This window comes from Dipodomys merriami, unplaced genomic scaffold, assembly GCF_024711535.1.
Source record: "Dipodomys merriami isolate MVZ:Mamm:240054 unplaced genomic scaffold, mDipMer1.0.p SCAF_373, whole genome shotgun sequence".
NCBI lineage: Eukaryota > Metazoa > Chordata > Mammalia > Rodentia > Heteromyidae > Dipodomys > Dipodomys merriami.
The window spans coordinates 1,007,751-1,033,795 of record NW_027205304.1 but is presented as its reverse complement, the minus strand read 5'-3'; the positions used below and the strand labels follow the sequence as shown (position 1 = coordinate 1,033,795).

The following is a 26,045-nucleotide window of genomic DNA, read 5'->3' as shown; positions in this document are numbered from 1 at the left end:
TAGCTGTGTTATGTGTATTTGCGTGCTGCAGGCCTTTGTAATAACTGGCGGCCTGCAGCCTGTTAACTGTATAATAAAGACTCCAATATTCTATATTTTAAAATGTGGCGTGGCTTCTGGGATGATTTACCTTACAACACAAGCACTTTACCACTGAGCCACATTCCCAGCCCCTGTCTAATCCTTTGCCTGGCCAACCTGCTCTTGATTTTAAGAATAACAAATCTGAGGGCTGGGAATGTGGCTTAGTGGTAGAGTGCTTGCCCGGCATGCATGAAGGCCTGGGTTTGATTCCTTAGTACCACATAAACAGTAAAAGCCAGAAGTGGCACTGAAGTATCCCAACTTCCCAGGGCTGATGGGACTTCAACCCACAATCATCGAAAGGAGTCACCAACACTCAGTCAATTGGGCTAGAAATTTTTATTAGCCATGGTGACTGCCACTCACTGTACCAAGATAGGGAAGAATAGCAGCAAAGTCAAATAGTTCAGGGTATTTAAAGGCAATATTCATAATTGACCCGTCCAGTAGGTTCAGTTATTCGTTAGGCTCGAGGAGGCGCCTCCTAAAAACCAATGGGGGCGAGAGAGAAAAGAGACCAAGCGCATAAAGGAAGACAAAGTCAGTCTGAGTCGCGTCAAGGTCTGCTTTATTAAAGTGAGGCAGGGTTTATATACCCGAAGGGACAGGGGAAGGGAAAGAATGAAAAAACTTTGCCGAAGCAAGGGTGAGAAGTCCCAGGGTCAGGGATGGGTCATGCTTTTCCTTTGGCCGTTGTTCTAGTCTTTCTAAGAAATATTTATGGTTAGCCAGGCGCCATTTGCTTAGGGCTGGAGATAAGAGAAATGTTTATGGTTAGTCAAATGTTGTCTGCTTAGGGCTGGAGGAATCTTATCTTTCCATACACTTTCTTGGCTCCCAACACATAATGGGGAGTGAGGGGAGGCATTCGCAGGTGGTTGTAACCGAGGCCCTAAGTCATCAAAGCAAAGTAATGAAGGTGGCTGAGCCTAAATTTTTTGCAAACATCCTGGTGCCTCGGCAGGCGACACCCAGCTTCTAGGCCTGGAGGTGAGGCAAGCTATCTTTGAAGTGCAGATGCCTGGCTCAATGCAGTGAGCTAGGTGGGCTCTGCTTTGCAGAAATTCAGATTCCACAGCCCTAGGAAAGCATTGATTAGCTCTGCAAATGGCCTAGAAGTGAGACAAGACAACCTTAGAAATGCAGGTGCCTGTCAGAGACACCCTGGTGCTTAACTCCCTACTTTACTCAAGCCTTTTATGAAATTTAACATTTAGCCCTATTCTTGTTTTGTTTTGTTTTGTTTTGTTTGTTTTTTGGGTCAGTTGTGGGGCTTGAACAGCCTGGGCACTGTCCCTCAGCTCTTCAACTCAAGGCTAGCGCTCTACCACTTGAGCCACAGCGCCACTTCTAGCTTTTTCTGTTTATGTGGTGCTGAGGAATCGAACCCAGGGCCTCCTGCATGTGAGGCAAGCACTCTACCACTGAGCCACCTTCCCAGCCCAATTATTATTATTTTTAATTGTGCTTTTTTTTTTTTTTTTTTTTGCTGGTCCTGGAGTTTGAACTCTGGGCCTGAGCGCTGTCCCTCAGCTCTTCAGCTCAAGGCTAGCGCTCTGCCACTTGAGCCTTAGCGCCACTTCAGGCTTTTCCTGCTTATGTGGTGCTGAAGAATTGAACCCAGGGCCTCATGCATGCAAGGTAAGCACTCTACCACTAAGCCACCTTCCCAGCCCTTTGGTCCTATTCTTAATACAAATGGTCGTTTCAGTCAGTGTCAGACCTGTCTTATTCCTAGGGTCTGTACCCATGTTTCTGATTTCATATTTTATGTTCTTTTTGGGGGAAGGTCATCACAGATGCTATGGCTCAAGTAGTAGAGTGCTAGCTTTGAGCAAAAGAAGCTCAGGGACAGAGCCCAGGTCCTGAGTTCAAGCCCCAGAACTGGAAAAAAAAAAGTAATATTATTATATATTTTATTACATATACGATATAATATGTAATATAGATTAATATATCACATATATACCACATATGAATATATATCGTATATTATATATTATAATATACGGTATATATTGTATCATATATTATATACTGTATATATTATATAATATACAATATATATTATATGCTATATTATATATTATCACATGATACATAACAGTATGTGACATGCTATTATATATTACATACTATAAAATGTGTTTATATTCCACATATTTATAATGTAGTATAAAAATACATATATGTACACCCACACACACATATATAAATATATATATATATTTTTTTAAATTATTTTGCAACATAACTTCCCAGTCAGGCTTGGGACCCTCTACGTCTCTGTTATGGGCACCAACCAACAAGCTAAGACCTCCTAAATTCCTAGAGGGAGCGCAGCGGCCCCCCTCAAGTAGTCTTAGCGGGGGCGGGGCTGTGACGTACTTCCGGCTGCGCCGCCCCGCGGTGCGTGGAAGGGTCTCCGGGCGCCCGCGGCTCTGAGTCACGGTGAGCCTGCGGGTCCCGGGTTAGCGGATCGGGCGGAGGAGGGAGCCTGGGCCCTAAGGTTTGGGGAGGGAGAGGTGGGCTTGGCAGGTGGGGCCTGTAAGGGTCCCCTCTACCCCAGTCCTGGAAGACCGAGCGGCGCCCCGGCCGGGGAGGCGTCGGGCCCCCGCAGAGCCTTCTCCACCCTCCCGAGCGGTCACGAACGCCGCCTCGGTGACCCCCGCAGCCGTCCCGGCCGCGAGCGGCGGGGCCTGAGCGTAACCCCGGGGACGCGGTGGAGGTGGAGACCGGAGGAGGCCGAGGTAGGGCCCGGGTCGCGAAAACCAAATAGAAACAAAAGGCCCGGGGGGGCGGGGCCGCGGGGCGGGGCGCTGGCGGCGCTCGAGGGCCCGGCGTCCGCCACGGGCGCCGCCGCACCGCGCAGCGCGAGGACGGGAGGAAGGGAAAGGGAACAGTTAACACAAAAGAGAAACAAGAACTTGTGTGCGCGACTCAGGCCTCCTCGGAGCTTCGGGTCATCCAGTGAGGGCTGCTCTCCCTTCTCAACGGCCATCTGAACTGAGATCCAAACCTGGCCTCACGCCGGGCCCTGGTGGCTCAGGCTTTGTAAAATCCTAGCTACTCAGGAGGCCGCGGTCTGAGGATCACGGTTCGAAGCCAGCCAAAGCAGGGAAAGACCATGAGACTCTTAATCTCCAATTAAAAGCTAATAGTGGAGCTGTGGTTAAAGTGGTGAAACGTTAGCCTTGAGCACACAAAAGCTCAGGGATGGTGCCCAGGACCTGAGGTAAAGCCCCACGACTGGCCCAAAAATAATAAATAGTGAAAGCAAAAAAGGGCTAGGAGGTGTCACTTAAATGGTAGAGCACCTGCCTAACAAGCATAAGGCCCTGAGTTCAAACCCCCAATACCACCCACAAAACAAAAACTTGAGTATGTTCTAGTTACAAGTGTCAATCAAATGAAGCCCAAAATTATATTGCAATTATACTCTGTGTGTGTGTGTGTGTGTGTTACTGGGGATTAAAAACCTAAGGAAGAGCCAGAAACCTGGGGCTCACATCTATAACTAGGTATTGGCAGGAGGTTGAGATATGAGAATCATGATTCAGAGCCAGCTGGGGCATGAAATATCATGAGATTCTTACTTCAATAAACTATTTAGAAAAAGCCAGAAGTGGCACTTTGGCTCAAGTGGTAGATCGCTAGCCCTGAGCAAAAGAAGCTCAGGGACAGTACCCAAGCCCACAGTTCAAGCCCTAGGACCGGCAAAAAAAACCCCAAGGAATGTCTTTTGACTTTTTTACTCTGCCCCTCTATCATTTGAGCCATGCTTTCTGGCTGACTTTGTGCTGGCTAGTGAGAAATAGAGTCTTGTGGGCTTACTTGCTTGGCTGGTACCCTACCTGGCTTTTTCTTGATTAATTGGTTTGTCTTCCTGGGCTGATTTTGAATTTCCATTCTTACATTTAATTGTCCCAAGTAGCTAGGATTATAGGCATAAGCCACCAGTGCCCAGCTCATTTTTTTTTTTGTCAGAATTATTGTTTTTATGTGGCAGTTTTATGGGGGCTAAAGTTTCCATAGTTCAGTGTGCTGAAAGGTATGGCTATAAAGACCAAAATCCATACTTTCCATTTTGGTGGTAATATGACAACCATATTTTCATAGGTTTAAGGTGTGTGGCCCTAAGAACCAGAAACCTAAAGGAACCAGTATTTTTGTTCCTCAGCCCACCTTAGAGAAGTGTTTCCTGGAGTCTGATGACCAAAGTGGTAGGCATGGCCACAGTTCTTGGCCCCAGGCTGGCTCAGGAGCATGCAGGGCCAATAGCTGTGAAAGTGGAGGAGGAGGAAGACAAAAGGAAATGCCGTCCTGGCCTGGAGATGTTCCGCCAGCGCTTCAGGCAGTTTGGGTACCATGACACCCCAGGACCCCGCGAGGCTCTGAGCCAGCTCCGGGTGCTCTGCTGCGAGTGGCTGAGGCCTGAAATCCACACCAAGGAACAGATCCTGGAGTTGCTGGTGCTGGAGCAGTTCCTGACCATCCTGCCCCGGGAACTCCGGGCCTGGGTGCAGGAGCACTGCCCAGAGAGTGCAGAAGAGGCTGTCACTCTTTTAGAAGACCTGGAGCGGGAGCTGGACGAACCAGGACTGCAGGTAGGCAGGAGGCTTTCTGTGGCCAGTGGGTTGAAGGGAGGAATGTGGTTTTGGCCTTTGAGTAAGACTAGCTTCATGGAAGCTTCTAAATCAGGCCATGTTTCCTCCATCGTATACCACCTTTAGTCCTTGAATCCAATAGAATGGGTGATTTTTTTTTTTTCCCCTTTCCTAGAGGTTCTACATAATTCTTCTTAGATTTTTCATCTTAAAGTGAACTGCACACAAACTCAGCCATTTCTTACTGTCTCCAGATCTCAACTCCTCCAAGTGAACAGAAACAGATGTCACCTTCAGGCACTGCAGAAGAGTCCCCAAGCAGGGAACAGTCTGGTGACAGCAGTCCCAAATACGATTCTTGGGGGCCTCTGTACATCCAAGAGACTGGTGAGGAGCAGGTTTTCACTCAAGATTTAAGAAAAATTCAAGGTAAGGATCATCTCTCCATGCCCCTGGGTTTGGGACATGTTCAAAGATGGTGGGCTCCCCATCTCTAACTGTTTAATACAGTGTTTTTAAAATAATGCATTGGGGCATTCCCTCAATTTTCTTCCTACCCAATGGCATAACCTATAAATAAAGCTCTTATCATATGACCTTCCCTCCCACTATGTGCTCTTCTCTCTAGTTCTGGTATCATAGTCTCTCTTAACACTTTCTCACTGTTGTCTCATGCAGTGACATTATCTCCTGTGGCTCATTCAAGCTGTGCATAGCTGTGTGGTCAGTTTGTTTATCAAACTCATTGATCCTCCAAGAGTGTGTCTTCTGTGCTGGGACCCTGGCTGAGGACGCTGCATCTGGGGGAGGAGAGGGAACTATATCCGCCCAGCCACTCCAGTTAATGTAAAGGTCTCTACTTTTTTAACCACACAGGCAGTGCTACCCTTGGCCAGTTTCCTGGACCACAGAGAAAAAACAGATGCCTCTGGGAAGGCAACTGGAAGGCATTGGAAGTCTCCTTCCCTGCTGACGCTGTACAGAGCTTGTCAGAAGTGAAAAGTGTGTTAGGAAACCAGTGGTGGTGGCACACCTGTAAGCATAGCTACTCAGGAGGACAAGATGCAAGGATTGCCGTTCAAATCCAGCCAAGGCAGGAAAACCCATAAGACTCTGATCCCCAGTTACTTGCCAAAGGAAAAAAAAAAGCCAGAAGTGGAGCTGTGGCATTAGCCTTAATCAAAAAACTCAGGGACAGTGCCCGGCCTGAGTTCAAGCCTCAGTTTTGGTGTGTGTGTGTGTGTGCACGCGCGCACACACACACACACAGCTGGCTTAGCTGGGCGCCAGTGGACACACATACACACACACACACACACACAGCTGGTTTAGCCGGGCGCCAGTGGCTCACGCCTGTAATCCTAGCTACTCAGGAGGCTGAGATCTGAAGATCATGGTTCAAAGCCAGTCTGGGCAGGAAAGTCCGTGAAACTCTTATCTCCAATAAACCACCAGAAAATCGGAAGTGGTGCTGTAGCTCAAGTGGTAGAGCGCTAGCCTTGAGCTGAAGAGCTGAGGGACAGTGCTCAGGCCCAGAGTTCAAGGCCCACGACTGACAAAAAAAAAAAAAAAAAAAAAAAAAACTGGCTTAAAAGAATTCACATCCCAAGGAAGAAAGGAAGCATTCAAGGGAAGAGTAAGCAGCTTTGATTAAAAATATACATAGAGTTTGTAAATGTGAGTCTGTGGTCATAGACAATTCAGCATCTGAGACTGTTACCTGAATTGCTGCGTAGGAAGACCAAGATGGAAGGGCTAAGGGAGCTGTGGAGTCTGCTGTCTGTGCAGTTAGCCGCTCCAGATGTAGAGACAGAATCGGGAGAAAGAGAAAATGACAGAATTGTCCAGAACTGATGAAAGAAAGTCCTCAAGGAAATACAATCCAAGTAAATAAGATCTAGGTGGTAAAACTACAAAATGTCAAATTTTGTCCGATGTCTTAGGAGTCAAGATATAATAAAATAGGTGAACTAGGCACCGGTGGCTCATGCCTGTAATCCTCACTACTCAGGAGACTGAGATCTGAGGATTGTAGTTCAAAGCCAGTCTAGGCAGGAAAGTCTGGAGGACGAATCTCCAGTTGAACAGCAAAAATTTGGAAGGAGAGCTATGGCTCAAGTGGTAGCATGCTAGCCTTGGGCAAAAAAGCTTAGGGACAGTGCCCAGCCGCTGAGTTCAAGTCCCAGGACTGGCACAAAAAGAAAAAGTTTTCAACTTCTCAGAGAAAATTTAAAATGTTAACATTTCTGGTTATTTCTTCCCACATGTGAAGTCTGTGGCTCTGCAGGGACTTGAAGGGGTATCTGTGCGCAGCTGAGGGTTGGCTCATTATGGAGAATGGAAAGGAGCTTTGCTAAGGTTCTGGTCACTGGCAGCCAGAGAAGGGATGAGCCTGGAAGCACCTGTTGGCCAAGGAAGGAAAGAGATGGTCAGGTGAAGAGAGAAGAGTGAGGTTTTGAAGGACAACTTGTTTTTTCATTGATTTTTCACAATCCTTTTTTTCAACATGTGGATGGTTAGGGCTGAGAGTCAGGTGCTTTCATTCACGGATCTGACCATGCAGTGATTTTACATGGAGCGAGTGTCCACCGTGTATGGGTGTGGCTGTGGGTATGTGTTGTTGGGCATTGAACCTGAGGACTTGTGCATGCTAGGCAACCGCTGAGCCACCTTCCCAGTCCCTGCATCTGTTTTTGCCTTATGTGTATGCTACAGTCCTGGTTTGTCTTGAACTTAGGGCCTGAAGGCAGTCCCTGAGCTTTTGTTTGTTTTTTGGGGGGTCTGGTCATAGGGCCTGAACTCTGGGCCTGGCCCTGTCCCTCAGCTCTTCAGCTCAAGGCTAGCACTCTACCACTTGAGCTACAGCGCCACTTCTGGCTTTTTTCTTTTTTGCTTATGTGGTGCTAAGGAATTGAACCCAGGGACTCAGGCATGCAAGGCAAGCGCTCTACCACTGAGTCACCTTCCCAGCCCCCCTGAGCTTTTGATGATTGGATGATTTGTCCTGCAGCCATGCTGAGTTCTCCTGTATTTCATCACCCTTCTGAGTCAGTCTGCCTCACTTGGCAATCCTGTTCCTTGCTTAGAACAAGGACATGTGACATACCTCACTATGCTTCCTGTTCCAGGTTGCAAATCAAACCCCCAGAATGAGGAGTCAGCAGATGAGCAGAAAAGTTCTGAAGAAGATGGACTTATGAGGGATTTCATCCCCGTGATTATTGCTAACAAGTGTGAGGTCAGGGCAGAGAGGCAGTGGGTGAACCCAGAAAGGGGAAGAGGAGCAAAAGCCCCTCCTCACCATGCAGGGTCCAAGAAAGGGGCAGAATCGGTTTCTCCTAAGTCAGCCCCTGGGGCAAGACGATACATCTGTGCCGAGTGCGGAAAGGCCTTTAGTAATAGTTCCAACCTTACCAAACACCGCAGAACGCACACTGGGGAGAAACCATATGTGTGCACCAAATGTGGAAAGGCTTTTAGCCACAGCTCCAACCTTACCCTGCATTACAGAACGCACTTGGTGGACAGGCCTTATGACTGTAAGTGTGGGAAAGCCTTTGGGCAGAGCTCAGACCTCCTGAAACACCAGAGGATGCACACAGAGGAGGCACCCTATCAGTGCAAAGATTGCGGCAAGGCCTTCAGTGGGAAAGGCAGCCTCATCCGCCACTACCGCATCCACACTGGTGAGAAACCCTATCAGTGTAATGAGTGTGGGAAGAGCTTTAGTCAGCACGCAGGCCTCAGCTCGCACCAGCGCCTGCATACGGGCGAGAAGCCCTACAAGTGCAAGGAGTGTGGGAAAGCCTTCAACCACAGCTCCAACTTCAACAAGCATCACCGGATTCATACTGGGGAGAAGCCTTACTGGTGCAGCCACTGTGGGAAGAGCTTCTGCAGCAAGTCCAACCTCTCCAAACACCAGAAGGTCCACTCCGGGGAGGGGCAGGGGCTCTAGCTGCCCAGCAACTTGTTTCTTGTTTGAGTTTTGTAAGTAAGTTTCAGAAGGTTAATAATATTAGAGAAGCCCTAAAGACAGTAACAGCTCGTGATAGATTTTGTGCCACTTGGTGGCCAGGGCTGCCTGAGAGCTGGTGCTCTGTGGCGGCCGCTTAGGCAGGAGGCCTGCAGGGCACTTGTGGCTCTGTTTTGTCCTCCAAGGCCAGTCCACCTGACACCCCACCCATTTGCCCTAGGCCTCACTCGGCCTTGTAGGGCCCCTGCCTCTGTAGTTGAAATCTGATGTGAATCAAGCTTAAGGAGGAAACTAACTATTTCAACGTTGTATATTCCACAAGTGTATTTGTAAAGAATTGAGCCACACTGAAGACAGTTTATTGCATTCAGAATAAACATAGCACTGTAATGCCTCAGGACCATTATTGTGATGAGTGGTGTGTTGGTGACTGAATGTTTTGGGGGTTTTTTGGTCAGTCATGGGGCTTGAACTCTGGGCTTGGGCGCTGTCCCTGCGCTCTTCAGCTCAAGGTGAGCACTCTTATCACTTCAGCTACAGCGCCACTTCCGGTTTTCTGGTGGTTTATTAGAGATGAGTTTCATTGACTTTCCTGCCCAGCCTGGCTTTGAACCAAGATACTCAGATCTCAACCTCCTGAGTAGGTAGGATTACAGGCGTGAGCCACCGGTGCCCAGCAAACTGACTGTTCTTAAAGATGGGGACTTCTGGCACGTTTCGATTAGGGACTTACAGGTGTGTGTGTGTGGCTGGGTGTGGCTATGATAGGTGCAATGACATGCTTTCTCTACATCAGTGTACTTTTGCCCATTGGGCTGTCATCTTCATATGGGTTTTGGTTATGATACAAAGCTGATGAAAATCTGTACAATCCAATTTCCAGAAGCTAACATCACAGCCCAGTTTTCCAAGACTGGGACCTCTGCCCACTTCCATCTGGACAGCACACTTTTGCTCTGCTTTCTGCATTAATAAACCCACTGCTGCTTAAGTCCCTGACAAGATCAGAATCTTTGTAGTCCCCAGATCTAGTGACCTACGTCCTATGATAGACACATACAAGACATTTTGCAAAAATGACCTTGGGGCTGGGAAGGTGGCTCAGTGGTAGAGCGCTTGCCTTGCATGCATGAGGCCCTGAGTTCGATTCCTCAGCACCACATAAGCAAAAAAAAAAAAAAAAGCTGGAAGTGGCGCTGTGGCTCAAGTGGTGGAGCGCTAGCCTTGAGCTGAAGAGCTGAGGGACAGGGCCCAGGCCCAGAGTTCATGCCCCATGACCGAGCCTCCCCCCGCCCCCCAAAAAAGATCTTAATTATAAAACAGCTTAACAAAACTGAACACGCTCTTAATGTATGACCCAGCAATCATATCCCTTGGTATTTACCCAAAGGAACTAAAAATTTGTAACTACAAAATGGTCTGCACATGGATACTTGTACCTGTTATTCCCCAGTGCTCAAAAGCACCAAGATGTCCTTTGGCAGGGAATAAGCCTGTGATAAGTCAGGACAGTATATGTTACTCGGTTTTAAGAAGCAATGAATTATCAAGCCATAAAAAGGCTTGGAGAAATTGTAAATCTTACTAAGTAAAGTCAAGCTGTATAATCACAATGATATATTTTTAAACGGTTTGGTGTTATAGTCTAAATCTATGCGCAGTGTACACCACTGAGTCTTAATGTAATCTGTGACTTTAGATAGATGTTAGTATTATAGGCCCTGTTATCACTTAGGTGGGGATGTTGGTAATGGAGTATGCCTGTGTGGTGTGGACACTGGATGTATATGAAGTCTGCCTATGGTGTAGATTATGGGATGTATCTGAGAAATTTTGTCTTTTGCTCAATGTTGCTGTAAACGTTCATCTGCCCTAAAAAAATAGTCTTAAAATAAAGCTGACAGGGTGCCGGTGGCTCACGCCTGTAATCCTAGCTACTCAGGAAGCTGACAAATGAGGTTCGAGGTTCAAAGCTAACCGGTGGAGGAAAGTCCATGAGACTCTTATCTCCAGTAAACCACTCCGAAAACCGGAAGTGGTGCTATGGTTTAAGTGGTAGAGCACTAGTCTTCTGCAGAAGAGCTGAGGGACAGCACCCAGGACCAGAGTTCAAGCCCCACAACCAACAAAATAAAGCTGGCAGCTCATGCCTGTAATCCTAGCAACTTGGGAGGCTTGAGATCTGAGCATTGAAGCCAGCTCCAGCAGGAAAGTCTTATCTCCAATTAACCAATACAAAACTAGAGGTAGATGTGGGATTTAAGTGGTAGAGCACCAACCTTAAGTGAAAAGGCCAAGTGAAAGCAGGAGGCTGGAGTTCAGTCCCAGTACCGGCGCAAATAAAAGGAGATGGAGCTGCCAGTTCTGATTTGAAGCCACAGGACATAAAGCTTCCTCTGGAAGCCCAGAAATGTCCCTAACAAGGCCCCCAGGCCTCCCTTGGGATGTCGGGGGTCTCCCCAGGCCTGAGGTCTGGGCAGTTCTCGGCTGTTCTCTTTTCAAACCCTTATAAAATCCCGATGGCCGGGGCTGGGAAGATGGCTCAGTGGTAGAGCACTTGCCTTGCATGCATGAGGCCCTGAATTCGATTCCTCAGCACCACATAAGCAAAAAAACAAAACAAAACTGGAAGTGGCGCTGTGGCTCAAGTGGTAGAGCGCTAGCCTTGAGCTGAAGAGCTGAGGGACAGTGCCCAGGCCCAGAGTTCAGGCCCCATGACTGGAAAAAAAAAAAAAATCCCGATGGCCATCCCTGTTTCTCTAACTCTTTTTGCACACCACCCTCTATCTGCTCACTTGGAAATTTGCGGGCTCAAAATGCCAAGTCTGGTTCATTCTGAATATAGCTTTTATGCCTTCACCCTCTAAGGCATATATATTCGATCAGTCCTGCCTGCCGCGAAGTAAGGCCTTGCTGCGCCCCCTTTCTTCTGGCCCCCCGACTAGCGGGGGGTGGGAGATCATGAAGTTGTTGGAAACCCGAGGTCCTAGAGGGGCTTGAGGTCCCCTGAACTCAAGGGCCCGCCCAGGATGGCTTCTTCCGGAAGTGGGCGGGGCCAGGCACCTGCGCTGAGTCTCGGGCGTCCGGTGTCCTCTAGTGTGAGTAGGACCTTTTATTCCTGGCCAGGGGGCCGGAAGTGGTGTTACCCTGTGGAGTGCCTGAGACTATCAGGACAGTGGAGCTGGACTTGAACCCAGGGCTTCATGCTTGCTAGGCAACCACGCTACCACTAAGCCACATTCCCAGACCCGCAAAAAGAAGTGTTTGGGGCTCCATCATAAACCGGGACTGGACCCCAGGCTCATCGCCTAGTTGAGAACCCCATTTCTAAGGCTGTCCATTTGAGTCCTTTTTTCTCCCAATAACCTGAGTTGATACATTTCATAAAGGGCCCACCTACTTTCAACACTAAGTGCCAGCAGTGCCCAAGGTAGTCTCTATCATGTGGACACACACATTCTTTTTTAAAAAACAGTATTTGGGAAGTATAACAACTGTTGCTGAGCAGTGCCTCTAGCCTGTAACCCTAGCCCCTGGGGAAGTGGAGATTGAGAGATCTTGGTTGGAACTTAGCCCAGGCAAAAGTTCACCCTAGGGTCAACCATACAATGTGGTGGCACATGCCTGACACATCTTGCTACGTGGGGAAGCACTGGTAGAAGGAAGGGGAGCCCAGGCCAAAGTGAGACCTTGCCTCAAAAATAACTAATGGAGGTGCTGGGAATGTGGCTTAGTGGTAGTGTGCACCTAGCATGCTTGAAGCCCTGGGTTTGATTCCTCAGAATCACATAAACAGAAAAGGCCAAAAATGGCACTGTGGTTCCAGTGGTAACGTGCTAGCCTTGAACAAAAACAGCTCAGACAGTGCCCAGGCCCTGAGTTCAAGCCCCAGGACTGGCAAAAAGACAAACCAACAAACCTAATGGAGAAGGGGACTGGAGGAGAAATTGTATTTGCTTGGCTGAGACTCTGGTTTGGAACTCAATTCAGTGACCAGAAAGAGCTTACCAGTTTGCCTCCCAGTAGCAGTGGAAAAACTCACACTAGCAGGTAAGCCATACGCTAATGGCTCACACCTGCAGTCCAAGCTACTCAGAGAAAGGTAAGTTCCAGATTCTACCAAAAAAATCAGAATTGCTACCCAACAAGTTTTTTTTTTTTTCCCTTTCCTACTGAACCATACAGAATGCATTACCACAAACTCCTAAATGTGACTTGAAGGCGACTGTAACTTTGTAGATAAAAAGTTATCTGTAAAAATCCTTAAAGACTCTTTTAGAATCTAATAGTTGGTGTTGTTTTAAGTGGAATTTGGCCCTTGCACAAAAACACACTCAGTCTCCTGAAAAACTATTGTTTTAATAGTGCATTTCATTTATGCTACAGGAGGAGCAGGTGGAAAATGGAAGGTGACAGAAGGTGATCTCCTGGGTCAGAAATACTCCAGAAGCACCATCCTAACCCAGCGAGAAAGAACCCTTGTCCAAGGTGCCTTCCTTATTTGCTCTATTTGTATTCATCCTGGGCTGGTGAGGTCAGAAGAGATTGAGCTGCAGTTAGGTGTTAGAAGGGACAGAGCGGGGTGTGCTGGCTGAGTGGGCTCTTTGAAAGCATCCTTAGTAAGGAGGTTACCATTAGAATCACTTTTCATACCAGGAGGCAAGGACAGAGGGAAGGCCAAAGCTCAAGCTCTTCCCTCCTCAAGTTCTTCACTGCACAGAACTTCCTCCTCAGTTCCTCTATCACAGGAAGGACGAGGGCCTAGTGGATTGCCAGACTGCCCTTGAAATGGGGTCTTCTTGCTCTAAGAGCAGATCACAGATCATTGGAAAATCTTTTGGGGTTTTTTCCTCTTAATAAATTAAATCCCTCAGCACCAAGTTTGTACTATTAGCCAAATCAGAAAACAAAGCAGCATGTTCCTTGCTAAATCTTGAAGCTGGATGGCGGACAATGGCTTTGAAATCCAGCTTCTATCCTCCTTCCTAGCAATCAGGACCAAGAATATTCTTTCCACTTTTTGTGCTCACTCTACTGACTCCAACTAATAGAATCTTTGAAATCTCCTTTCTAGTATGTTTGCATCCCTACCTTGGAAAGGAAGGCTTCTGTGATGTGATAAAAATGGTTTAGTGCAAACACCCTTCCAAAAAGGGGTGGCTGGTCCCCAAGCCTCCTTCCATCCCCAGCCCTGAATCTGTTGTGTCTCACAACTTTTCAAGGCTGGCATCTGCCAGTCAGTGTGCCAAGATTTTCCCAACCCACTCCTTCATTCTCTGAAGTGAAAGGTATGAGGCGGAAGGGCACACCCTAAGTTGTTGATAGAGCCAGAGCCCTTGCGGGCGATCGAGTTTGTGGCTCTTTCGTGTAAATGCTCAGACATTTAATTCAGCAGGAACCCCGAGAGAACTTTTGCTCAGACTCATTCCATTCAAAGGCTTCTCTCCAGTGTGAATCCTCTGATGGCGGACAAGCGCTGAGCTATACCTGAAGGCTTTTCCACACTCGCTACATTCATAGGGATTCTCCCCTGTGTGGATTCTCTGATGCTGAATAAGGCCTGAGCTGTAGGTAAACTTCCCTCCACACTCCATACATTCGTAGGGCTTCTCTCCAGTGTGGATCCTCTGGTGCTGGTAGAGGTGCGAGCTCTGGCTAAAGGCCTTGCCGCACTCGTTACATTCATAAGGTTTTTCTCCAGTGTGGATTCTCTGGTGGTGGATGAGCGTGGAGCTCCTGCTGAAGGCTTTCCCACACTCATTGCATGCATAGGGCTTCTCACCAGTGTGGATGCGCTGGTGGTGCGTGAGTGTGGAGCTCCAGCTGAAGGTCTTCCCACACTCGTGGCACTCATACGGCTTCTCCCCTGTGTGAATCCTCCGGTGCAGGATGAGGGCGGAGCTGCAGCTGAAGGTCTTCCCACAGTCCTGGCACTCGTACGGCTTCTCACCCGTGTGGATGCGCTGGTGCTGGATGAGGTGTGAACTCTGGCTGAAGGCCTTGCCACACTCACTACATTCATACGGCTTCTCCCCGGTGTGGATCCTCTGGTGCTGAATGAGGTCCGAAGTTCGGTTAAAGCTCTTGCTACATTCATCACACTTATGGGGTCTGTCCCCCGTAGGAAGTCGCTGCTGTGAGAGGAGGCTGCTCCCAAACTCACTGTATTTCTCGCTTCTCTCCCCTGTGGGGGTCAGCTTCTCCTCAACTGTCACTTGACCAAACTCCTGGATTTTCCTGTTCAGTCTCTCACCAGTTGAGTTCCCCAGTTGCCTTTTGAGACTGAGTTCTTGTCCATAAGCTTCTTCATACTTAAGACCCTGAGCAATATCCTTCTGGAATCTTCCCAATAGCATTCCATGGGATCCTGAAGCTTCGGAAATTCCTTCATCGTTTTCAGTTCTCGACTCACCATCTGGACAATAAGAAATCGAAATGTCACCGGGTCCTTGTAGGAAAAGGAACAGATGTCAGAGGACAGGGCGCTCACGTGACTGGCGTGTGTAAAGATAACAGCGCGTGCAGCCTCTTGTAGGCCTGCAAAGAGGTTTATGTCCAGTGCATGGAGCTAGAGCAAAGTAAGACAACTGGGTTAAAAAACAGGAAGGCCAGGTGCCAATGGCTTATGCCTGTAATCCTAGCTATTCAAGAGGCTGAGATCTGAGGATTGTGGTTCAAAGCCAGTGGGAGCAATAAAGTCTGAGACTCTTATTTCCAATTAACCACTAAGTGGAACTGTGGCTCAAGTGACAGAGAGCTAGCCTTGAACATAAAAGCTAAGGGACAGAACTCAGTCTGAGTTCAAGCCTCAGGACCTGCACACTCACAAAAGTTCACATTTCTGTAAGAGCAAGGTACTAAACAAAGCAGGAGGTGCCTAGGGGTAACAGAGGACCCAAGAGTTCCAGAACATTCATGTTGACACAGGAGAATCCCACCTGTTCAGAAATACACACACACACACACACACACACACACACACACACACACACACACACACACACACACACACACGAGTAAACCCAAGAGTTCCAGAACATTCATGTTGACACAGGAGAATCCCACCTGTTCAGAAATACACACACACACACACACACACACACACACACACACACACACACACACACACACACACACACGAGTAACTAGATTTTGAGTGAAAAGCCTGGGGCTAGAACTTTACAATCACCAGGCTCTGAAACTATACACAAGGGCAGATCTCTGACCTCCCTTTCCTCATCCATAAAATGAGAATAGGGCCAGCAGAGTGGTACATGCCTATATACCCTTAGCTACTCAGGAAGCAGAGACTGGAAAGACTGCAGCTCAAAGCCAGCCAAAGCACCAAGTTAGTAAGATTCCATCTCAAAAACTAACTTGTATGATGTGTGTGTGTGGTGTGCATGTGTACACATGATACTGGGCTTGAACTCTGGGCCTTGCCCGCTAGCTCGGCTTTTTGCTCACAGCTGGTGCTCAACCACTTGAACCACACCTCCACTTCTGGCCTTTTGCTGGTTAAATGGAGATAAGAGTCTCAGAGATTGAGGCTGGGTTGCATGAAGCATGCATGAAGCCCTGGGTTCGATTCCTCAGTACCATATAAACAGAAAAGCTGAAGTGTTGCTGTAGCTCAAGTGGTAGTGCTAGCCTTGACCAGAGAGGCTCAGGGACCATAGCTCAGGCCCTGACTTCAAGTCCCAGGACTGGCAAAAAAAAAAAAAAAGAAGAAAAGAAAAGTCTCAGAGCTGTCTGTTCAGGATGATCTTAACGGAGATTGTCCTATCTCATACCTCTTGAGTAACTAGGATTACAGACCTGGCACCCAGCTCCCCTTGTGCAAATATTTGAAGGTAATTTAAGAAGTGGGAGAGTGGATAGAAGTGTGTGGGTCAAGTGGTACAACACCTGCCTAGCAAACTTGAGTTCAAACCCCAGAACTGCTTTAACAAAAACAAAGTTAATTCTAAACTATCTCAAGGATAGACTAAATGAAAATATAAAAACTCTTTATAAGCTGTTAGTTACTGCATAAATGTAAGTTACACTGGTTTTTATCAGGATGTTCCATCAGCAGCTACTGTTTTCAGTAACTAGACTGCTAGTAGCAAAGGGAGGAGGCCACCAACTGCGGAGCTGGGCAGGGAAGGTACGCTCCTCACCCAGTGAGAACACGTTCCTGTAATTCTCCAGCATCACGTCCCTGTACAGACTCCTCTGCGCAGGCTCCAAGCGCTTCCACTCCTTCCTGATGAAGTACACAGCCACATCCTCAAATGTCACCAACTCCTAGAGACACAGTCACAGGTTTCCAGATGGGGCGGGACGACCCCTTGGTAGGAAGTGGGTAGAGGTCAGAGGCAGGAGACAGAGCCCACGATGGATTCCGCAGGGAAGGCCCACGGTGCTGATGGTGCCATCAGTCTAGGGCGCTCCACAGGCCAGGAAGGAAATCATGAAGGGCCCCACAGCTCACCTGAGACTTGGTCTTCAGGAATGCAGCTGCCAACACTTTGTCTCCAAGACTGTCCTTGTCAGGAAAGGCGGGAACTTCAGAGGAAGGAATAGCTGAAGAACAACAGGGCCCAGGATGAGTGCAGGTCCTCTGGCTTCTGGTCATTTCTCCACACAACTACCCAGGTCCTGCTTTCATGACTCCTCTATTCTTTTTGGTTGATGTGTGTCAGTACTGAGCCTTGAACTCAGCCCCATGATCTTGCTTGGCATTTTTGCTCAAGGCTGGTTTTCTATACTTGAGCCATACACCTCCACTTGCAGTTCTTTGCTGGTTAACAGGAGATAAGAGTCTCACTGACTTTCATAGGCTGGTTTTGAACCATAATCCTCAGATCTCAGCCTCCTGAGTAGCTGGGATTATAGGCATGAACCACAGTGCCTCCTGTATTCTTGTCACCTCCTGCCCCCAACCTGGGCCTGGAACAGGCTACAAGTCCCTACCACCACCTCAAACTCTTGCATCACAAAAAAACAAACAGCAGCAGCAGCTTTTTTTTTTTTTTTTTTCCCATCCCTGTTAGAAAGCCCACAGCTATCATCCTTGTTCTCCGTTTCCAGATCAAATCTATGCTCTACAAGTGTTGTCTGTTTCTGTGATAGTGCATACAACTCCTCCAGGTCTTAAGTTCCCATGTCTGTCTTTAGAGGCAAAACCACCAGACCATACTTGACCTGCCAAAAACGGCCTTAAATGCTTTGCTTTTCAAGGTAATTCTAAAACTAGGAGATTAGGGCATGGCTCAAGTGGTAAGAGTACCTGCCTAGCAAGCACAAGACCCTGAGCTCAAACCCCAGTACTACCAATAAAAATGAAGAAAAAGCACAATTATGTTTTAGTGGCTTCCTATGCATCCCTGCTTCTGATCCACAGTATGATCCCCAACAGCCTATTCTCAAAGCTATTTTGAAGAGCAATAGAAGAACAATCATGATTGAACTTGGCTGTTGAAGAATTCCTGAAAAATTCAAGACATATCAGTTTTCTTTTCTTTTTTTAGATTCAAGACCAGGACTTGAACTTAGTACCTGATGCTTTGCTAGTGCTCTTACCAACAGAGATATGCCACCAACCCCTAAATGTTCTTAATCTTGTTCAGTAAGCCACAACTCTTCCAAAATGTGCCAGTTGTAAAAAACTATCAGGCTGACATTAATTAGAATTAATGGTTAAGTAGAGTCAGTATCCTCCCACTAAGCTGGGTTACTTCAGTGCCTTATGCCCATCTGGATTCTACTAGTCAGACAATACCCCATGAGGGAAGGATTTCAATACATGATGGTTGACTGAATAAAAGGATGGAAGATGCCCTGTATGGCAGTACACACCTACGATCCCAGCACTTGGGAGGCTGAGGCAGAAGGAGCCAGAGTTCTCACATTTTTTTCTTTAGAAAGTTGTGTAAAGAATGACCCCTATTCTCACCACTCTCCAGCAAGGCCTGAGGTTCCTGAGGTACATGATCAGCTTGAGTTTCCATGGGTCGGGCTGGGCACTCAGTTAATCTCCTCACGTGCAGACTTGGCAGGACACAGGCTCTGAGAATGAGGAAGCACTGCAGAAGCAAGAATTCAAAGTTCACAGATAGACAGGCAGCGAGCACTTCTGGTACTACCCAGGGAAGGCAGAGAAAAGACTAGCCTCTGTAATAAGAGGACCACAAAAAACTGCCCAAGGTTCCCATGATACCCCATTTTGGCACCCACATCAACACTTTGGTAACTGTAAGCACAAAAAGTCAGACTGTGCCAAGTCCTGGTGGCTATGCCTGTCATCCCTGCTACTCAGGAGGCTGACATCTGAAGACTGCATTTGTAGCCAACCTGGGCAGACGAATCCATGATTTTTTTTTTTTTTTTAATGTCTGTCAAGGGGCCTGAACTCTGGGCCTGGGCACTGTCCCTCAGCTCTTCAGCTAGCGCTCTACCACTTGAGCCACAGTGCCATTTCCCATCTTTTCTGCTCTTGTGGTGCTGAGGAATTGAACCTAAGGGCTTGTGCATGCAAGGCAAGCACTCTACCACTGAGCTACCTTCCAACCCCAGATCCATGAGTCTTATCTCCAGTTAACCAGCAAAAAGCCTGACGGAATTTGACTCAAATGGTAGAGTACCAACCATGAGAGGTTAACACTAAGTGGAATGTAAGAGGTCAAGCCCCCAAACAAGCACACACACAAAAGAACCCCCTCTTCAGAGAGACAAGTAAAAGGCAGGCCATGGCCCCCTCACAATAGGCTCAAGGCTCAAGCAAAGCTGGAACTCAAAGGCATATTGTTGAGAACAAATTGCCAATGTTGGCATGAGAAAATAATTTTACTCACTGAAAGAAACTCTTCATTGCACCCCTCAGTTTCAGGTCCAGGCAAGGCCATTCCCCTGCCCTGCTGCCAAGCCCACACCTTAGATACTCATGGGGACTAAAGACAGACCACCAGGAAGTGAAGAGGGCAGTGCAAAATTTACCTGTTCGACCCTTTTTTTCCTTCCTTCGTTGGAGTCAGTTCTCAGAAGACCCAAAGTAGAATGTGGCAGACTCTGTTCAGTTCCTGGCACTTCTGACTTCGGTTAATGCCAATGCTGAATGAAAAATGAAACAACTGTGTCAACTTTATTTCTAACCTAGATACTTAGAACAAAGGGGAAGCCCATGTAGGTTAATAAACACTTCTTTTTTTTGTCGGTTGTGGAGCCTGAACTCTAGGTCTGGGCGCTGTCCCTCAGCTCTGCAGTTCAAGGCTAGCGCTCTACCACTTGAGCCACAGTGCCACTTCCAGCTTTTTCTGCTTATGTGGTGCTGAGGAATCGAACCCAGGGCCTCATGCATGCAAGGCAAGCGCTCTACCACTGAGCTACCTCCCCAGCCCCACAAATGGCCAGGTGCTGGTGGCTCATTCCTGTAAACTCAGCCTCTCTATTCTGGAAGCCGAGATCTGAGGATCGTGGTTCAAAGCCAGCCAAGGGCAGGAAAGTCTGGGAGACTCTTATTGCTAATGAACACCAAAAACCTGGGAGTGGAGCTGTGGCTCAAGCAGTAGAGCGCTCGCCTGGAGGAAAAAACCAGAAAAATCAGGGGCAGAGGCCAGGCACCGAGTTCAAGCGCCGCCACCCAGGAACCCAGGGCCCTCGACACGCAGGGCCTCCCGGGGGAGCCCCGGAGGGAAGCGGGGACCCCCGCACCCCGCCCCGGGCCGCCCCGGACCAGCACCTCCCTCCGCCCACTCGCGACCCCCCGGGACTCACCCTGGGGCCGGGACCAGGCCCCGCTGGACCCTGCCTCGGACCCACGCACTGGGGACAGAACAAAGAACGGAAGCTCCCGCCTTTCGCCTCCGGGTCGTCCTTTGCACCATCCTTTCCCCTCCGCCCCCCCCACCCCCACGTGGTCTCTCTAGGAACCTCGGAGGTTTTCACCTCTTGGTGGTTAGCTGGCTCCGGAGGCCTATCTGCGGCGCGAGGCGCGCCACCTACTGGCCGGATGTGGAAGGGCACAGCGCCGCGGGGGTTGGGGGGCGGGGGAGAGTGGGGAGCCCTCCTAGAGGCAGTGTGCATGCTTGAGAACTCCCCCACCCCTCCCGGTATGAGAACGAAGGAGTCAGCCTCGCATCGGCCCCAAGAGAGAGGTCTGTATAACGACCTGCGAGCAAGAAAATCCACGCAGGCACGGTTAAAGGTGACAAAGGAGTCTTATTAGTCTGCAATCCTGTCCTGGTTCCTTTAGAACTAAGAGCAGGGGCTGGAATGTGGCCTAGTGGTAGAGTGCCTGCCTAGCACGCATGAAGCCCTGGGTTGATAACTCAGTACCACAGACACAGAAAATGCAGGAAGTGGTGCTGAGGCTCAAGTAGTAGACCACTAGTCTTGAGCTGAAGAGCTGAGGGACAGCACCCAGGCCGAGTTCAGGCCCGACGACTGACAAAAAACAACAATAACAACAACAAAAACCTAGGAGCAGCTGCAACCTTCAAGGGGGGCGTTTTTTTTTTTTTTTTTTCATTTTTCCTCCTTCCCACAGGCGTCTCTGCCTCTCCTCAAGCCTCTCCAATCTCCGCAGGCCTCTCTGCCAGCCTGGGCCTTCCCGGGGCCTCTCTACCTACCAGGGCTCTCAGGCCTCTCCTCCAGCTCAGACCAGAGGAGAGCCTGAGTACTGCTCCGCTCCTGGAGGCGCATCTCTTGCAGCGTCTCTTGCGGTGTCTCCTCTATCTCCCCTCTCTGGAACCCCTTCCACTCTCTAACAGGTGCCCCCTCCTTTGATGCCCTGCACCCCAGCAGCCTGGCATGGGTGATGATGCCACCAGCATGGGCGTGACTTCCTGCCCCTCAGGTTCTCACATCTGCAACAAATTTGAAAAACTTTAATATCATAAAATACAATAATAATAATTTGTTAATGCAAACAATAACTCCTAAACCAGGCTTATGCCTGTAATCCTAACTATTCAGGAGGCAGGGATCTGAGGATCATGGATGGAAGCCAGCCCAGGAAGGAAAATCAGTAAGACAAAATTTATCTCCAATTAACCAAAAAAAAAATCTGAAAGTGGAGCTGTGGCTCAAGTGGCAGAGAACCAGCCTTGAGTGAAAAGCTAAGCAAGACAGATCAGAACCTGAGTTCAAGCCCCAGAGAACTGTGACCCCCCCCCAAAAAAAATCCCTGCCAAGTGGAATATAGGAATGGACGAAAGAATGTGGGTAAAAGGTGAGGTTGATGGGCTACGCCTGCCTTTATGCCTTCCATGAACCCTGCCAATTCTACACAAAATGAAATGTTATAATATCCTGAGTAACTGAGACCTTCAACCCTTAGGTAAGAAGCAACTTAAAATATGGTTTTGCTGGGTCTGAAAATTCACTAAAATGAAGATAAAAACCGAGCCTCCCCCCCCCCACATACCCTCTTGTATCTAATGGGAATCTGCAATCCGAACAGTATGAAAGTCCACTTTCCTACCACCCTACTCGCCCCTGCAAGTACAGGTTCCTGAATTCCCTAAAGCAGGGCTGAACCAGGACCTGCTCAGTGGATTTGCATAATAGACTCCCCAAACCAGGCTGGCACATATTTCTTCAGGCCCAAACCACAAACTTGCAAAGCCTATCTTGGAACTTTTTGTACCTTCCAGCCACCTTTCGCCCAAGACCCTAATTAAGTCCCTTTACCCCTGGCCCCCCAGCACATCTCATGTCTCCTATCTCTTCTCACCATGGCGTCCCACTTCAACATTAAAGTTGATCTGATCTGTTGAGGTGGGTGTCTCTACCTGCTTTCATTCTTTTCGCCTTTTCCAATCCATCCTTTTCCCTGACAGCATCTGTGCTCTTTGACCCCAGCCATCCTCTTAAGTAGTTACTTTACAATGATCCTGGGCTACAGGAAAGAGTCACAATTTGTTTAGGGACAAAGGCAATCTATCCCACAGACAGGCAGTGCCTTTTTATAGTCATAAAAGGGAACAGCCAGCCGGGCACCAGTGGTTCACACCTGTAATCCTAACTACTCAGGAGGCTGAGATCTGAGGATCACAGTTCAAAGCCAGCCCATGCAGAAAAGTCGGTGAGACTCTTATCTCCAATAAACACCAGAAAACCGGAAATGGCACACTGGCTCAAGTAGTAGAAAGCTCAAAGCTCACCTTGAGCTGAAGAGCTCAGGGACAGCACTCAGGCCGAGTTCAAGCCCCACAACTGGCAAAGAGAGAGACAGAGACAGAACAACCAAAAAGCTCAGGAGAGACAACTGCCTCAAGTGATAAAGTGATAACCCTCTAGAAACAAAGGCTGAACTAATTGTCAACCAGGCCATGTCTATGACCTGGGACTGGGTTGTTTTTTATTTTTTATTTATTTGTGTGTGTGTGTGAGTACACTGGGGCTTGAACTCAGGGTCTAGGTGCTATCCCTCAGTGTTTGCATTTGAAGGTTTATGCTCAAGGTTGACTTTCCTGACTGAGCTGGCTTTTGTTGGTTTTGGTTGTGGGGCTTGAACTCTAGGCCTGGGTGCTACCCCTGAGCTCTTCAGCTCAAGGCAAGCTCTCTACCACTGGAGTCACAATGCCACTTTCAGTTTTCTGGTGGAGATGAGTCTCACGGCCTTTCCTGCCTGGCTGGTTTTGAACCGTGATCCTCAGATCTCAGCTTCCTGAGTAGCTAGGATTATAGGCATGAGCCACCAGTGCCTGGTGGTCTCCCTGTTTTCCTTGCCTTTCTACCCAAACAGATACTACACATTGGTGAGGCATAAGCTGGGGCTTTTCCAGTTTCTTCTAGTTCTGAAAGAACTCTTCTGTATAGAGGCTGAAACTGGTTTTTAAATCTCAGGTCCAAAGTCCAGGAGTCCCACATTAGGTCTGGCCACTTGCCCCTACATGCCAAGGCGGAGAAAGATTTATTACACGGCAGCCAAGGCAAGACAGCACTTGAGTTCATCTTCAGCCAGTGGTACTGACACTGGCCTCAGGTTCAGTAGAATTGGGGGCAGAGTATGACAAAGGCATGCAAAGTTAAAACAGTCCCAAGTCATAGGCATAGTCCCCATTGACCATTAGCTCAGTCTTTGTCTCTGAAGGAATTCCAGGGAAGTTATCACTTTACCTTTGTAGCAGGAACAAGTTGCCTAGCATATGTTCTCCTGAGTACGTGGCTGTCTTCTTTTTAAGATGATAAGAAAATGGCATTGCTTGTTTGAAGAGCAATTTGCCTTTTGTTACAAGATACTACTTTTCCTGGAGCCCAGAGAGATTGTAAAGTGACTGAAGCAGAGAACAGCTCAGATCAAAGGGGACAGATAAAAGTTGGGGGACAAACTTTTAGTTCATTCACAGAGCCCAGCAAAAGCATCTTTTATTTTTATTGTGCTAGGCCTGGGGCTTGAACTCAGGGCCTGGGCATTGTCGCTGAGTTTTGCCCAAGGCTAGTGCTCCACTTCTGGCTTTTTTTAGTGGTTAATTCAGTATAAGAGTCTCATGGAATTTCTGGCTGGAGCTGGCTTTGAACCTTGATCCTCAAACCTCAGCCTCCCGAGTAGCTAGGATATCAGGTATGAGCCATAAATGCCCACCTGATAGGGATAGCCACGTGCAGGAACCCAAAATTCCATTTCTCTTTTCCCATTTCAACACCCTTTGGCCGCTCCCAAGATGGTGCAGAAAAAACAACAACAACAACAACAAAAAACAACCTTAAAAATCCAGAGAAGGGGCTGGGAAGGTGGCTCAGCGGTAGAGTGCTTGCCTCACATGCATGAGGCCCTGGATTCAATTCCTTAGCACTACATAAGCAGAAAAAGCCAGAAGTGGCGCTGTGGCTCAGGTGGTAGAGCGCTAACCTTGAGCTGAAGAGCTGAGGAACAGTGCCCAGGCCCAGAGTTCAGGCCCCACAACTGACAAAAAAAAAAAAAAAAACATTCAGAGAAGTCAGATGTGGTGGTTCACACCTGTAATTCCTGTACATGAGAGGTAGAGGCAGGAAGACCATGAGTTCCAGGCCAACCCAGGCTACATAATGATGAGACAGTGACTCAATGAAACTGAAATTTCAGGCAAAAACAAACAAACAAACAAAACCCAATTTCTGGGGGTCCCAATAAGATGAGGCATGTCCACTCAGCTCTATTAAAGGTGCCAGCATTGATGAACAGAGAAAAGAAGTATAATCAGATGTGACTAGGAAGACCAAGGGACTCTGTGCTGAGCTGAATTTGTCTTTGGGCTGTTTTTTAATTGTTGAGGACAGAGGCTGAGCAGGGGTGCATAGCTAGAACAGTCCTGGTGAAATAGAGCCTGGCAGATGATGAGTTCAGTCTTTGAGAAGTTGTTACTGCTTTCCCACCAGTGAAAAACTGAACAGGTGGCCCAGACAGTGGTCTTTCTGAGCTTTTGAAGTGTTTGCTTCAAGATAATAAGATGGCTTTGCTTGTTGGGTGGGTAGGGGCAAATTTGCCCTCTGTCACAAGATGTTTCTCAGTGAATCCTGCTTTTGGAGCACTAGGGAGTTGGAAAGTGCAGCCAGGAATGGCTCAGATCAACTGAGGGGAACAGATACAAAGTGGGGGTGGGGTGGGGAGGGCGGGGAGGAGCTGTGTGTGAATTTACAAGCTTGTAGTGAACTTACCAGCCCAGGAAAACCATCTTTGAAGCTATCTCTTACATCAAAACGAAAAAGGAAAACCTAGCAAAACCACCAAGAATCCCGAAAGGAGAAAAAGGGGATTCCAGCTCAACTTGAAACCCGGGCTGTGCTCAGGCGAGGCCATGTCCCAGTGCTGCGGCGGCTGCGGCCTGCAGGAAGTGCTGCGGAAAACACTGGAAAAACAGCTGTTAGGCCAGCGCCCAGACGTGGCTGCCACCTGTCAGCTACTCGGGAGGTGAAGAGCCTGAGGATCAAGGTTCGAAGCCCCCAAAAAAAGCCACAAGGGAAGCCGGGCGCTGGTGGCTCACGCCTGTAATCCTAGCTACTCAGCAGGCTGAGATCTGAGGATCACGGTTTAAAGCCAGCCCGGGCAGGAAAGTCCGTGAGACTCGGATCTCCAATAAACCACTAGAAAACCGGAAGTGGTGCTGTGGCTCAAGCGGTAGAGCGTTAGCCTAGAGCAAAAACAGCTCAGGGACAGCGCCCAGGCCCGGAGTTCAAGCCCCAGGACCGGCAACAAAGACCAAAAGAAGTCTGGCATCCTGGGGCTGGGAAGGTGGCTCAGTGGTAGAGCGCTTGCCTTGCATGCATGAGGCCCTGGGTTCAATTCCTCAGCACCACATACAACAAGAAAAAAGCCGGAAGTGGCGCTGTGGCTCAAGTGGTAGAGCGCTAGCCATGAGCTGAAGAGCTGAGGGACAGCGCCCAGGCCCAGAGTTCAGGCCTCACGACCGGAC

At 48.4% G+C, this 26,045-nt stretch overlaps 2 protein-coding genes across 9 annotated transcripts; one reads left to right on the top strand and one right to left on the bottom strand.

Moving 5' to 3' along the window:
* Nucleotides 1–2,456: 2,456 nt before the first annotated feature.
* Nucleotides 2,457–9,057, top strand: Zscan21 (zinc finger and SCAN domain containing 21). Of its 5 annotated transcripts, none has more exons than XM_069989352.1 (4): nt 2,457–2,535; nt 4,204–4,691; nt 4,946–5,120; nt 7,820–9,057. In XM_069989352.1, the coding sequence occupies exons 2-4, from the start codon at nt 4,296–4,298 to the stop codon at nt 8,647–8,649; spliced, it is 1,401 nt and encodes a 466-aa protein (XP_069845453.1). In that variant the 5' UTR covers nt 2,457–2,535; nt 4,204–4,295; the 3' UTR covers nt 8,650–9,057. The 5 variants fall into 5 exon arrangements, with proteins under 5 accessions (XP_069845453.1, XP_069845456.1, XP_069845457.1 ...); XM_069989355.1 differs by having other exon boundaries at nt 2,473–2,535; nt 4,265–4,691; XM_069989356.1 differs by lacking the exon at nt 2,457–2,535 and adding an exon at nt 2,600–2,834 and having other exon boundaries at nt 4,265–4,691.
* Nucleotides 9,058–13,007: 3,950 nt separating this feature from the next.
* Nucleotides 13,008–25,939, bottom strand: Znf3 (zinc finger protein 3). 4 transcript variants are annotated; one of them, XM_069989348.1, is made up of 7 exons: nt 25,291–25,939; nt 19,648–19,761; nt 18,608–18,737; nt 17,144–17,235; nt 16,830–16,956; nt 15,158–15,235; nt 13,008–15,082 (listed from the first exon to the last, which is right to left on the bottom strand). In XM_069989348.1, exons 3-7 carry the CDS (start codon nt 18,660–18,662, stop codon nt 14,043–14,045), a joined length of 1,392 nt encoding a protein of 463 aa, XP_069845449.1. In that variant the 5' UTR covers nt 18,663–18,737; nt 19,648–19,761; nt 25,291–25,939; the 3' UTR covers nt 13,008–14,042. The 4 variants fall into 4 exon arrangements, with proteins under 4 accessions (XP_069845449.1, XP_069845448.1, XP_069845451.1 ...); XM_069989347.1 differs by lacking the exon at nt 25,291–25,939 and adding an exon at nt 20,425–20,686; XM_069989350.1 differs by lacking the exons at nt 15,158–15,235; nt 25,291–25,939 and adding an exon at nt 20,425–20,681.
* Between the last annotated feature and the right edge of the window lie 106 nt (nt 25,940–26,045).

Coding starts and splice junctions, on each gene's coding strand:
- Znf3 (XM_069989348.1), bottom strand. CDS start 18,662: ATGGAAACTCAAGCTGATCATGTACCTCAGGAACCTCAGGCCTTGCTG. Junction 17,236..18,607: donor TCAGGCCTTGCTGGAGAGTG/GTGAGAATAGGG, acceptor GTTGTTCTTCAG/CTATTCCTTCCTCTGAAGTT. Junction 16,957..17,143: donor TCCTGAAGACCAAGTCTCAG/GTGAGCTGTGGG, acceptor CTGTGTCTCTAG/GAGTTGGTGACATTTGAGGA.
- Zscan21 (XM_069989352.1), top strand. CDS start 4,296: ATGACCAAAGTGGTAGGCATGGCCACAGTTCTTGGCCCCAGGCTGGCT. Junction 4,692..4,945: donor TGGACGAACCAGGACTGCAG/GTAGGCAGGAGG, acceptor TACTGTCTCCAG/ATCTCAACTCCTCCAAGTGA. Junction 5,121..7,819: donor AGATTTAAGAAAAATTCAAG/GTAAGGATCATC, acceptor TTCCTGTTCCAG/GTTGCAAATCAAACCCCCAG.